At 33.4% G+C, this 13,952-nt stretch overlaps 1 protein-coding gene across 1 annotated transcript; it reads left to right on the top strand.

Moving 5' to 3' along the window:
• The first annotated feature begins 3,523 nt into the window (after positions 1-3,523).
• On the top strand, positions 3,524-13,757 carry LOC126701465 (probable acyl-activating enzyme 17, peroxisomal). The gene is made up of 14 exons (XM_050399578.1): positions 3,524-3,892; positions 5,486-5,615; positions 5,726-5,994; positions 7,159-7,363; positions 7,774-7,814; positions 7,907-8,032; positions 8,617-8,690; positions 9,907-10,127; positions 11,372-11,466; positions 11,614-11,830; positions 11,966-12,091; positions 12,167-12,265; positions 13,165-13,377; positions 13,472-13,757. Exons 1-14 carry the CDS (start codon positions 3,630-3,632, stop codon positions 13,580-13,582), a joined length of 2,190 nt encoding a protein of 729 aa, XP_050255535.1. The 5' UTR covers positions 3,524-3,629; the 3' UTR covers positions 13,583-13,757.
• The last annotated feature ends 195 nt before the right edge of the window (positions 13,758-13,952 follow it).

A 13,952-nucleotide genomic window follows, 5' to 3' on the forward strand; every position in this document is an offset into this window, starting at 1 on the left:
AGACAGTACGCCCAGGGTATCACAACAGTATGCCTAGGGTACCAAGTGAAGGAACCTTTTTAAATGTTTACACAATAAAATATAAGCCTCAAATACTCTGTTTCAATCTTTTTTTCATTGTGAATATTATGAATAATTATTTTACTTGTTTCGTAAGAGTAAATGGTCATTTTATGACACTAAAACACTTATAATGATATTTTATTGTTTAGAAGGAATCGCATTTTTGCCTTGAGGATCTTTATGTGACTTGCACACAACTTGGTTCATAATCAACCCCCATTTAGCTGTGGTGAACCAAGCCCAGTCCACCAAACAACAAGTAAAGAGCTCAGGATCTTTGTTTCTACTTGGGCCTGGGTACTGTCCAAAAAAGGACCCTCACAGAGTGATACCACTTGAAAAAAATGTTTTATTTTCATGAATATCATTACTCAGAAAAGATAAAAAAAAAGTACAGTTTTTAAATTTAATGGTATGTGATATACGCTTGCCTCAAATCCTCGAGTCTTAGACCAAGCCTTTCCTTCAGTTTGGCTTAGGCATTTTGTCAAACATTTTGAGGGTGATAAAATTGGCCACCCTTTACATGCGATGATGAACTACCCCAAAAAAAAAAAACTAATTTCCTTTCATTCTTCCTAATTTTTGAAAAAGGTTTTCCACCATTCATGTTGGCTTCTCACCCAACAGAAAATTGGTGTTTTTATCTTAGCCATCCCTCGTTTACTGCTAAATTTGCTGTAAGTTCTTTGTCTGCCACCATTTGTGCATAATATATTTACTTTTGAGAAGAGTAATTGAAAGGATTAGGCATAGATTTGAAGGCCAGTCATGGGTTTTGATCCTAGTGGATGTGATGCAGAGAAAATTGTCCACGTTTGGTGAGAATATTGCAAACTAAAGAATAGAGACAATGTCAAAACTCAAAAGATATGATCTTTATAGATGGATAGAGTTGAATTTGAAAAATAGCAAGCCAAAAACTACAATCCCCCTAAAAGCAACCCAAAGCAATCAAACTTCAAATCCAAATTTGAGTTTCATAACAATAAGTTGAACTATGCAATAATTTTTTTTTTTTTTTTAAGGGATGAATCATCATCTTTGTCATCGTCAACAAAAGAAGGGAAGAAATAGAGAGTGAGAGAGGGGGAGGGCTTCGTCATTGAGAAGAGAAAGAAGGGGAGTAGGCCGGAGTTCAGGGTTCGTTTGATTGAAGGAGTGAAAAAGTAAGAGGATAGAAAATGGTGGGAGAATAGAAAAGATTATAATTTCTCACCTTTTTATTTGGTTGGGAGTGGAAAAGTGGAGGGATGAAAAAAGTGAATTTGTATAAATTTACTCATACACCTTTGTTAAAAAATGATGGCCAATTAAAACAAAAAATGACAAACTACTATTAAAAAAAAAAATCACCCAATTTATTAAAAAATAAAAATCATGTCCCAAAAAAAAAAAAAATCATATCTAGTTAAACAAAAAAAAAAAAAAAGAAGAAAAACAAAACAACCATCACACCCACAGCCCAGGAAATCAAAAAAAGGGGGGAAAAAGAAGAAGAAGAAGAAGAAACACCCACAGCCCAGGAAATCAAAAAAAGGGGGGAAAAAAAAAGAAAAAGAAAAAGAAAGAAGAAGCATGTGCAAGTGTATATAGGCATTTTTGTCCATTAACTAGCCCCATTTTCTCCCTTCAGTTTTTTCTCCATTTTGGGTAGAAAAACTTTTTGGTGGGTCCGGGGAGAAAACACCCAGGCCCCACCATTTATTTTCCTTCCTCCCTACCCAACCAAACACATTTCAAAAAAGTTTTCCTTCCCATTTTCTCTCCAAAGTTTTCCATCCACCCTATTTCACCTCCAAACAAACACCGTAAAAAATGAGAAGAAAGAACATGAAAAAAATTTATCGAGTAATCGACAACTTAAAATAAGCATTAAAAAATTAATTACAAAATTAGTACTAATGTGTAAAATTGTGGAGCTTAGCAAAAAAATCGGAGGTTTTGGTTTTATATATATATACATAGATAGATGATGATGGAGAAAAAGATTCTAGCCCTAATTTTCTTGAAAAGGCTCTGAATAAAATTGATTTTTCATGTATTGTAGTCATCTAAGCTGTTTGTAGTAACTTGTTGTAATAAGTATTACTGTTTACTAAAAAAAAAAAAAAAAAACTCATGCAAATGATGCTCCTTCGTGTAATTGCAATGTATTCCTCAACAAGTTTCAAGTGAACATAGTTGAGTTATAATATGATGTCTAATATACATGTTCTACCTTCTACCGAACGTTGCTAACTGCATCATGTTTGAAAATGAATTTTGAACCAATTAACTATGCAATTCCAAATCCCAACTATTTGGCCAACTTCTCACTTTCTATATTTATTTTTTTTTGAAAAAGATTAGAGGCCAACTTCTAATTAGTCCATCGACATCGACAATGCTAAATGTTTAAGCATGACTCAAGCCAAAAAAAAAAAAAAAAAAGTGTTTAACAAGAAATTTTAATATTTTACATTTAATAATATAATAATTATGGCATGGATATTAATGATAAATAAAAAAATAAAAAACTTGATAACAAACTTATTTAAACATTACTCATTCTAGGTAAAAAGTTTTGTAGCAGTGAAATATGCCAACTTAATTATTGTGAAAAATGTTTTGTATAATTTTTGTGTCTCTAGCAATATTTAAAAAAAAAAATTAAAAGTTAGTGTAAATCTTGTTTACTAGTTTTTTTTTTTCTTTTTTTGAGAAATATGAAGGATAAATCTTCTTTGAAACATGAAGACTCTTAGACTTGAAGCATTGGACAATGAATCCCTCCAAAGGTTAGAGAAAAAAGATCTAAAAATTAGATTTTAATTTCTACAAAACCTAGCTTTTAGATATTTTTTTTTTTATTGATTTTTTTAGTTTTTTATGTTTTGAGAGAAAAAAGATATAAAAGGTAATAAAAATACAAATCTACTCCTATTTTGAATATAAGTGGGCAAAATGTAACATATTAAGGATGTAGTATTTTTTTTTTTTTTTTTTTGAGAAAGTTTAAGGATGTAGTATTCGTATAACAAATATACAATAACATTGTGTTTAAAAAAAAAAAATTGAAAAATATCCGTTTGGTACATGTGTTTAAACACATGTTTTTAGTTTTTAAATAATATTACACATATTTTCATACATTTTTTCACCCACACATATTTCGAAAAAATACAAACAATATTATTAGAACATCATTACCAAACAGCTCTTATACACTGATACTTTGATATAACTGTCTTATTTAACGGACTCTCGTTAGTTGTACTATATGGTTCCACAACTTTTCTCTTGTACTTTAAAGTCTTCTAACATAGTACAGCACAGCTTTCTCAAAAAATAGAAAACATAACATACTGCAGCACAGCTGTAACATCGAATACTAGATAAGAATAAAAAAAGAACAGAAAAAAAAAAAAAAAAAAAAGTGCAAAATGACAAAACACCAATGTAAAATAAATAAATATTTTTATAAACAAAACTCCGACCATCATCATCTACTACTAGCTCATCGCTCTGCAATTTCGACTCTGTGTTTGTGTGTGAGAGAGAGAGAGAGAGAAATTGAATGAATAATGGGTTACAAAGCTCTAGACCGAATCACGAGGTCGGACATAGAAAAAGAGGTTGGAACTGTCGCAGCGGCGGGAGTCGCTGAGAGAATCCACGAGAAGCTAACGGAGATCGTGAGGAATTATGGAGCCGACACGCCGGACACGTGGCGGAGTATCTGCGAGCATGTCCTCAGCCCTGACCTTCCTTTCTCTCTTCACCAGATGATGTATTACGGTTGCTACAATGGCTACGGCGCTGACCCGCCTGCTTGGATACCCGACCCGTAATCTCTCTCTCTCACTCCTCTTATCATATCGAAGTTTGGATATACTTCTTTCAGTTCAGATGTTCTTGACTTTATGGTAATCATTGATATGCTGAAATGTTCATATGGTATGTACTCATGATTTTCAGGCAAATTAGTAGATTAAATTGTTTTTTATTTTTGGCTTAGAGAACAAAGCAATCTTAGGTTCAAATCTTCATAACATTATTTTGACTTTTTTTCTAAACAAAACAAAGTTTTCAAGGGGCATTTTTTTTTTTTTTTTTTTAGTGCTCTTTTATAATTTAAAAAAAAAAAAAAATTATATTTATGTCCTTTGTATCAAACTAAAACCTTAGCCTCCACTAATCTTTTTCTCTTCTATTTTAACTTTTTTCACAATTTCAACTTTCAAACACTTTATTTTTGCTATAGAACCAAATTTTAACTACTTAACTGTCTGTTTGGACTGAGGGGGAGGGAGGGGAGTAAAGTAAAGAAAAGTAAAATTGGTCCAAAATTAGTTTATTTTCAGCTAAATCTACTCTACTCTTCTCCACTCCCCCTCCCTTTCCACTCAATTCAAACGGGCCATAAAAAATCGAGAAATAAATGTTGAATTTTGCATAAATTTTTAAGAGCATTCAACACCATGAGAATACAACTTTGCAACTTTGCAAGTATATTGCTATATTTATCACACTTTTATATTGATTTATTTTCTCAATTTATATTGCATTATTAGTCTATAATTGTTTATTAATTTTGTTATTAACACCGATTAATAATATTTAAATTAATATTACTTTCAATCTTGTCTTTTAATCTTGCCTTCCGAACTGAAATTCTAGCTTTGCCACTGGCCGCGAGGTACCCAGGTGGTGGACTCATTGGTCTGAAATGTGGCGTAAACCCATAAACCTGGAGTTTCAAGTTCAATACACCATATTATCAGTCCATGAAGAGAGTGGAGTAGTCTGGCCAAAGATTGAGACACAATTTCCTTTTATATATATATATATATATATATATAACTTTTCGTGCATTGGCAAACAATTAAGTTGTGTAATTTGTGTATCTATATCATAATGAAGAGACAAAAGATTATATCTATATCTGTATCTATATTATTATTTCTCAAAAAATTCCTTATTAAATAGTTGAAGCCAAAAGAATTTTGTCTAAACTACATGTAAAAATAGTCAAAGTAAACATATAGATAAAAATCCTTAAATTTGGGAAATTGACTGGAAAAAAAAACAAGTAGGGGTAGTGAAAATTTTATCCATCAACTACAAAGTAGACAAATATTAAAAGTTTGTGCAATGTGTTTATGTATGAATCTGAAACCTTGGGTTTATGAATTTTTAAATCTATGTATATAAGTGTATAATATTCCAATTAGTCTGTTGACAATCCATAGCTGATTTTAAACTTTAGATACTAAGGCTTTGTTGTTGTTGTTGTATGTATAATGTAACTGTGGTACTGTGTATATATATATATATATATATATATGAAATTTACATTTGTTTTTTATATTCCTAGTGAAAAAGAAATTTTATGGACATAGATTTCCTTACGTGTGACTGCTGGTTGTTGCATCACCAGCGGAACTGCAACCTTAACAAATGTTGGCCAGCTATTGGAGAGGCGGGGAAAAGAGTTTTTGGGTTCAAAATATAAAGATCCCATATCAAGCTTCTCTGACTTGCAGGAATTTTCAGTCTCAAACCCTGAGGTAGTACTAGTAACATAGCAAGGTTGCCTTTATATATTTATTTATAATTTTGCATGAATTTGGATGGTGAGCAATTTCATATATCTAGCTTCCTCTCCTTTATTTGTTAGGTTTATTGGAAAACTGTTTTGGATGAAATGAGCATATCTTTTTCTGTACCTCCCCAATGTATCTTACGGGATAGTCCATTTGGGAAAAGCCATTCGTCATACCCAGGTGGTCAGTGGCTTCCTGGAGCTTATTTGAATCCAGCGGAGAATTGCTTGAGTTTAAATAGCCAGAGAAGTTTGGAGGATATAGCAGTAATATGGCGTGATGAAGGGGATGATATTTTGCCTGTAAATAGGATGACCGTCCGGGAATTTCGTGCAGAGGTTTGGTATGCTACTTTTAATCCTACTCAATTTTTCTGGTTGAAGTCATTGTGATATATTACTATAATTAGGTTGTCTGATGCTAATTAAATTCTTTGAAAAATGTTTTTGATGCTGTGTTAACTGGCACATCTTGTAATCATGGAAAATAGACATACACTGATATCTACATGCTGCATATAACTTGTTAGTATATTTATATAGCTTTAAGTATGTATTGTTTTTGGCGTGCCCACTATTCTGCAGTGCAGAATATATACATCCAAATTTGTTCAGAACAACTTATTACAGGTAGTATGGCATCATTGGATGTCATTGTAATAGCCTCTTCTTGCAGACTGATGGTGTGCAATGTGTGTGAACATGCAGCCTGCTTTTGTGTTATGCATACTAAGGTCTTCTCTCTATTTTCTACAGCATATTTTTTGTATCTTTTTTCATCTTGCGCTTACTCGGATGTTAAGCCATCATGATTACCTGATTAAACGTTAATATGTATTTTGCAATGATATTTCACAAGTGTTTTTTGATTTGTACTTATCTCTCTAAATTTTGCAGTGCAGATCATGTATGACTTATATGTTACTGATGCATTCATTCAAGTCCTCTTATATAGTGCACATTTAAAGCTTGTGTTTTAATCTGCATTAGGGAATATCAAAAATTGAGTTCCAGAAGCACTGCTTGATTCTCACATCTGTTTTGGTGTTGAAAAGTCATGTGTAGGTCAATGTAAGTTCAGTGACAGGTCATATTTAACTAATGCCATGTTGCTTTTTGTGGGAGCATTGATGTTATTTAACATCAGCAAACATAAAAGCTTGATCTTCTAATGGCATGATAGCTTTAAGCATTCTCTAATTAGGTGGTTCTAAAAGCTCCATTTTCATCTCATAATTATGAAGTTTGTCAAGTTATGCTCCTCAAGTTAATAAGTAAATGACTAACTGTATATGTTTAACTGAAGCAGTAAGAAGGCTTAGATGGTGAACTTCTATGGTTAAATTCATCTATTTCTAGAGTAAATTTGCTGGCTTTATGCTGTGGAAGAGTAGCATATTTTTCTGTTTTAAGGTTTTCAGAGATGTATTCTTCAATTTGTTTACTTGCAAACTTTAAATCTTTAAACATTTGAAACTCAAGGATTCTGTTGGCACTATAATATGTAGGTTAGTTGCACATGCAATCAAAACACTGGGTTTGGACAAAGGATCTGCAATTGCAATTGATATGCCAATGAATGTCAGTTCTGTGGTTATCTACCTAGCTATTGTTTTGGCTGGCCATGTAGTTGTGTCGATAGCTGATAGTTTTGCTCCACGTGAAATATCAACAAGGCTGAAAATATCAGAAGCAAGAGCCATATTTACTCAGGTTATTGCTCTTTTCTCTTTTCAAACATTTCATCTTGAATTTTTGTTTTTATGGATTTGTCTTTGCTGAACAATGTCTAAGCAAAAAATGTTTGCAAGTATTTTTTGGAGCTTTTTAAAAAAAAATATATATTTTCTGGAACATTGTGCTCTTATTCCATTTTCAAATGCATATTTTACTTGAATAAGTTCTCTGCAACTCAAGGCACTATATCTATGAGTTTTGCATTAAGATATGTCAGAGTTCAGTAAGATGATATGTTTATAAGCTGTTGAACTTATCACTTTCAGATCAAGAATGTGCATCTTGTTGAGCCGCATGTTTTTAGTGCATGTGTGTGTCAAAGATTTTATGCAATCCTTGCTTCATCATCTTAATTCTTCATAATTTTTTTCTTTCCATTTTGTCAGGATTTGATTATTCGTGGTGACAAAAGTATACCCTTGTACAGGTGAAGCTTGGTTGTCCTACTATATGATCTAACTATCTACTTTTTCTATTTGCTAGGACAATCAACCTCACAGTGTTTTTTCAGTCCTGCAGTAGAATTGTGGAGGCTCAGTCACCAATGGCAGTTGTTATTCCCGCCAGAGGTTCTAGCTTTAGCATGAAATTGCGGGATGGCGACATTTCTTGGCATGATTTTCTAGGAAGAGTTAAACATTTCAAGTATGCACTTCATAGTAATATTTGATTTATGTTGTCTTTTTAGTTTTTAGAGAGCATCTATTGCCCCCCCCCCCCCCCCCCCCCCCCCCCCCCCCCCTCCTCCTCCTCCTCCTCCTGCTCTGGGGGTGCTTCTTTCTTATTTTCAAATCTAAGAATAAAGTACATATAGCTTGTATTCAAGAATGAAGTTCTTCTGTCTTGAATTGTTATACTACTCCATGCTTTATAGTTTGGAAAGGGCAAACTTGATATACACACACGCACACACATCACTTAAGTAACTAAGGCTATATATTTAACATTTGAACCAAAAGACACTGGACGTTATGCAAATAGGGTTTTGTGCATATATATATATATATATATGTCTGTATGTATGTATTTATATTTCTCTTTCTGCTTTGGTTAGCTTCCCCATAAATTGTTTCATCAACCAGTTAAATTTTTTTTATGTTAGTGTGTTGAATGCACTTCACATCATATTTATCCGCTCATTAGGTAAAAAAAAAAATCATCCAATGTATAATTTCAAAAATACTTGAGTAATATTCTTACAACAATCATGTTTCATATCAAATGGGCAGAGAGTGTGAATTTGCTGCTGTAGAACAACCAGTAGAAGCATTTACAAACATCCTTTTCTCATCTGGAACTACAGGTAACTTAAAAAGATAAAGCTTTCTTTATATTTTTATTTCATTTTTAACATTGCAAAATGGAATTTTCTAGAAGGACCAAATATTTAACTGTTTGTCAATTCAAAGGTTTCGAATTTAATTTGGGTGCCAATCTTCATCCTGCATAAAATAAAAATTGGTGCCACAACTTGAAAAGTCATATGAACTTTTGAATAGTCAAAATTTCTTGATGGCTCATAACTGGGAGGCATTTCATCATACTGGATGACACAGTCTCTTCCTAGTGACTGCCCAGCATGATTTTTTAATATTGGAGTGTCAAAAATATATTGGTTTCAGGTGGTCTTGATCAATTACTTTTTAGCTTGTGCATACATCAGAACAGAATGGACACTTAAAGTGTATAAGATTTGATAGAGAAAGTATGAATAGGAAGTTTGATAAAAGTAACCTTTAATATGAATGTCTTCTGAACTTGAAGAGATTTCTGCCAGTTGCTTTTAATCTGATGGATATTGTTGTTTTGCTGGTGTAAGTCTGTTAGTTTCTCTCTCAAGTGGGTTTTAACAAATTTGTTGCTAGTTCATTCAAAGCCTTTTGCCTTAATGAGGTCTCATTAGAATTTAAGACTAGCTGAGAGTCCTTTTTGTTCAAAGGGTGCAAATAAGTTATTTAAAAATAATTAAAAAAAAAAAAAAAAGGAAAGAGAACAAAGGTTGAAGAATACAAATGCAAGAGTGGTATGGAAATGAGAAAATAAATAGATTAATCATGTGCTTTGAAGATTTGATGTTAAAATATGTATTTAAGGAGTTTGCTAATTATCAAATCAACCAGTTTTTAGTGGTACTTTACAAGTGTTTAAGCAAATAAAAGTTTAGCAGAAAGGACCTTGATGGTCTGGAATAAAGGTTGTGCAGCTCTTCTCTTCATATCTTATCAAGAGGATTAAGAACTAGAGGAAAAATTCTAGCTGATTTGGCTAATAACTGAGGAATCTGACAGAAAAGGTTAACTATGAGAGTCTCACATCTCTGTAGGCAGGAGCATTTTATAGTTTGAACATGTGCATACAGATTCCATCATTATGGAATGCGTGGAACCTGTAAGTGTTTTTTAAGGGAAAAATAGAGCACAATTGGGGAAAATAATTGATTCGGTTCTAATACTAAATTAACTCTGCCTTCAAAATGGGCGACAGCTCAAATGCTTAACTGCACTTATTTTCTGTTTTAGGGGAGCCAAAGGCAATTCCTTGGACCAGTGCAACACCTTTGAAAGCTGCTGCAGATGCATGGTGCCACTTGGATATCCATAAAGGTGATGTCGTTGCTTGGCCCACCAATCTTGGGTGGATGATGGGTCCTTGGCTAGTATATGCGTCATTGTTAAATGGGGCTTCCATGGCATTGTTTAATGGATCTCCCCTTAGCTCTGGCTTTGCCAAGTTTGTTCAGGTGAAATTTTGAATTATGTTTAGCTAATGGGCTTGTTCTAAGTTCTTTTTTCTCATCTGTGGATTTTCATACTTTTCTAACTTCTTAGTTTTATACAGAGTTACCCAAAGTGTTATATTTGTTAGTGCCATAATATGTCAATCACCTCATTATAAATATGTGCAACTAATATGATGAGAAGGCCTCCAATTCTAACTTTGAGATTTAAGTACATTAAGGTATAAGGTGACAGATTTTCATTTTTTTTTATTTAAAATTTGTATATTTTTTCCCTCTTGTTTTTGGGGGGGAGGGTGGTGCTTTGGCTTTTTAAGAATATCTTTTTGGGGGAGGGTGGTGCTTTAGCTAAATTCACCCAAAATTTAGCTACAAAATTTGTTGTATCCTTAGGCTATAATATTACTCAATATCTTTTTATTTTAGGTAAACTTTGACAAATCCACTGTTGGATCACATTTTCTTCTTATATCTTCCATACTTGAAATATATCTAGAAAATTAAAGATCAATTGCTATGTTATCAATAAATTGTTTAAATTGCAAGTTTTTGTAGTTTAAAATTATACATAAAATATAAGTTTATAGATTATATAGTAAATAATATCCAATTGATACAAAACTTGACATGCGTATAAAGAGTGTAAAGAACATTTAATTTAATGGTTAGATTTTCAAAATATGTAGTAATATTTATTTTATTAAGTAAGATTATAGTCTTAAGTTACAACTAATTTTGTAGCTAAACTTTATCCAATCAGAAATCACTAAATTAAAGATGTAATAAATATTAATAGAACAACTCTTCATTCCATGCATTGATTTTTGACGAGCATGGAAAAGTCATGAATTGGTGCAGTTTTAGCAACATATGAATGCTGCTGTTAAGGGGGTGTCAGAGAGGCAACTTTTACCTCTCCTGTGGTCTGGACCATGTATATGGTATTCCTTAAATTTTTCCTACTTTTGTATGTTTAAATCGCTTCTTTTTAACATCCCCCCCCCCCCCCCCCCCCCCCCCCCCCCCCCCCCCCCCCCCCCGTCCTTTCCCAAAAAAAAAAAAAAAAACTAATTGGTTGAGGACTTTGAAAGGAAATTTGTGCAACACATAGGATGTTGAAGTAGCATTTATTGCTATATGTTTAGAGGTTCATAACATTTATGCTACATGTTTTATTATTAGAGTATTCTGGATTTGATTTGATTTGATTATTTATAATTTTCCCCAAATGGAATACTTCCACGCAGGATGCTAAAGTGACTATGCTTGGTGTCATCCCAAGTATTGTCCGGGCATGGAAAAGTACAAATTGTATGGCTGGCTATGATTGGTCTGCCATCCGGTAGGTTAACTTGCAGTTATGACCCTTCATCTTGTTAAAGTACCATATAAGTGTATTATATTTAGATGAAGTTAGGTTGCGCAACTATGGATTTTTATCTCAAATTTGGATGTTTCAAGCTGTATTTGTAATTTTGAAATGTGGCAGTTGCTTTGGCTCCACTGGTGAGGCATCTAATGTTGATGAATACCTATGGCTGATGGGGAGAGCGTGCTACAAGCCTATCATTGAATATTGTGGTGGCACGGAGATTGGTGGTGGATTTATTACTGGTTCATTTTTGCAGGCTCAATCATTGGCTGCTTTTAGCACACCGGCTATGGGTTGCAGTTTGTTTATTCTTGGCAGCGATGGTTATCCCATTGTAAGAACCAAATAACCTTATTTTTAAGGGGGAGAAAGGTTTAATCATCTTGATGAATTTGTAGTTCATCCTTCTTTTTTATCGTACTTTAATACAATGTAATTAAAATAATCCTGTCATCTTTGTCTATTTTAGCCAGAGAATGTACCAGGGATTGGTGAATTGGCACTTGGTCCCCTCATGTTTGGGGGTTCTAATAAACTGCTGAATGCTGACCATCATGATGTCTACTTTAAGGGAATGCCCCTTTGGAAAGGAAGGGTAAGCGAATTCTTCTCCTTCTTCATAATAGTATAGTGTCTAGGCTTCTTGAAGCAGTTGGATTTTCTTATGCAGGTATTACGGAGGCATGGGGATGTGTTTGAGCGTACATCTAGAGGATACTATCATGCACATGGTCGTGCAGATGATACAATGAATCTTGGAGGTATCAAGGTACACATAGTGTCTAATGGAATATGATTTGCTTACTGATGCAACACTATTGTTAAATTTAATTTGACAAATATTTGGACACTTGGGAAAACAATACTCGTTGATGAATTCAGAAATATTCAGGAGAACTGCATCATGCCTTTCTGTTAGAGAAACTTCTAAATCTTACTGTTTTCTTAACAATTTTGTTCTCAAGATTTTTCTAAATTTTCTATAAAGCATCAATAAATTTTTTTGTTGATATACCGGTAGTGTCATGTGTGATACCTTTTCACAGGTTGGAATTGTCGTTCATGTTTATGTTCATCCATATTAGCAAGGGATTGAGTAGGGTGATTTTCTTTCCTTATTTCTCTGAGTTCTGTTGACACCTAAATTACTATTTTTGGTGTTAGTATCACACACAAACAATAGGTATGTTCATGCATATTAGCAAGGGATTGAGTAGAGTGATTTTCTTTCCTTATTTCTCTGAGTTCTGTTGACACCTAAATTACTATTTTTGGTGTTAGTATCACACACAAACAATAGGTTGCTTCTAGGTAGTCAAATTTAAGGTTTTTTTTTTTTTTTTCTCAAATAACTATGGTCTGTGGTCTCCCCCCCTCCATTTTTCTTTCATTAGTATCATGCACAAAATATGGTGTGCCTCCTACATATGTCAATAATTAATAATAATAAAAGTATAAGAAAAATCAAGATCTTTTGCTTTAGAAACCATGATGCTTGACCCACCTGCACATTTTTGAGAGATACAAGATATAATGGATATTTTGTTAATGTTGTCCTTCATGTTTATTCAGAACACTTGCCTTGTATAGGGATAAATATATTAGTTGGATGCATTTCTGAATTACATCTTTATCAATGAAATTATGTGTTCCCTTCTGTTTGGGCAGGTGAGTTCTGTTGAAATTGAACGCATATGTAATGCAGCTGATAACAGTGTACTTGAGACAGCTGCCATTGGGGTGCCTCCTTCTGGAGGAGGGCCTGAGCAGTTGGTAATTGCTGTTGTATTCAAGGATTCAGAAAACACGACGGCTGACTTAAATCAGTTGAGGATATCTTTCAACTCAGCAGTGCAGAAAAAACTAAATCCTTTATTCAGGGTATTGATTTTTGCTCTGCACACAGCTGCCCTTTCTGTTAAAATATGGGACACATTTTAGAGAAACATGCTAACTTGTAAACTCAATTGCGTAGGTTTCTCAAGTTGTGCGTCTCTCCTCTCTTCCAAGGACAGCATCAAATAAGGTTATGAGAAGGGTTTTGAGGCAGGAACTTGCTCAAGGTGACCGAAATCCTAAGTTATGAAGGATGGATGTATGTTATTCTTGATGAATTCACTTTTGTCTGGTATATTCAGGCTCTGTTAAAGTGTAAAATAACTATGTACAAGGGTCTCTATCCCACGAAATATGAACAAAAAATAAACTAGATTGAATGAATAATGCAAAAGGAGAGCTTATATATTGGCACTTTTTCTACATTTTTTGGTGGTTCAAACTTCAAACTCAGCAGCTCTACTCTAAATAAAAAATAGTAACATAGAAATTCTCAGAATGTACATGGGATCTGATTTTGTTCCTCAAAACAGCATAAAATGTGTTCTTTGGAGGTAAATAGAACAAGGACATAAGAAGTTGGCCACAGAGCTAATCAAGCACTATATGATTTATGGTTT

This window comes from Quercus robur, chromosome 10 (assembly GCF_932294415.1).
Source record: "Quercus robur chromosome 10, dhQueRobu3.1, whole genome shotgun sequence".
Classification (NCBI taxonomy): Eukaryota; Viridiplantae; Streptophyta; class Magnoliopsida; order Fagales; family Fagaceae; genus Quercus; species Quercus robur.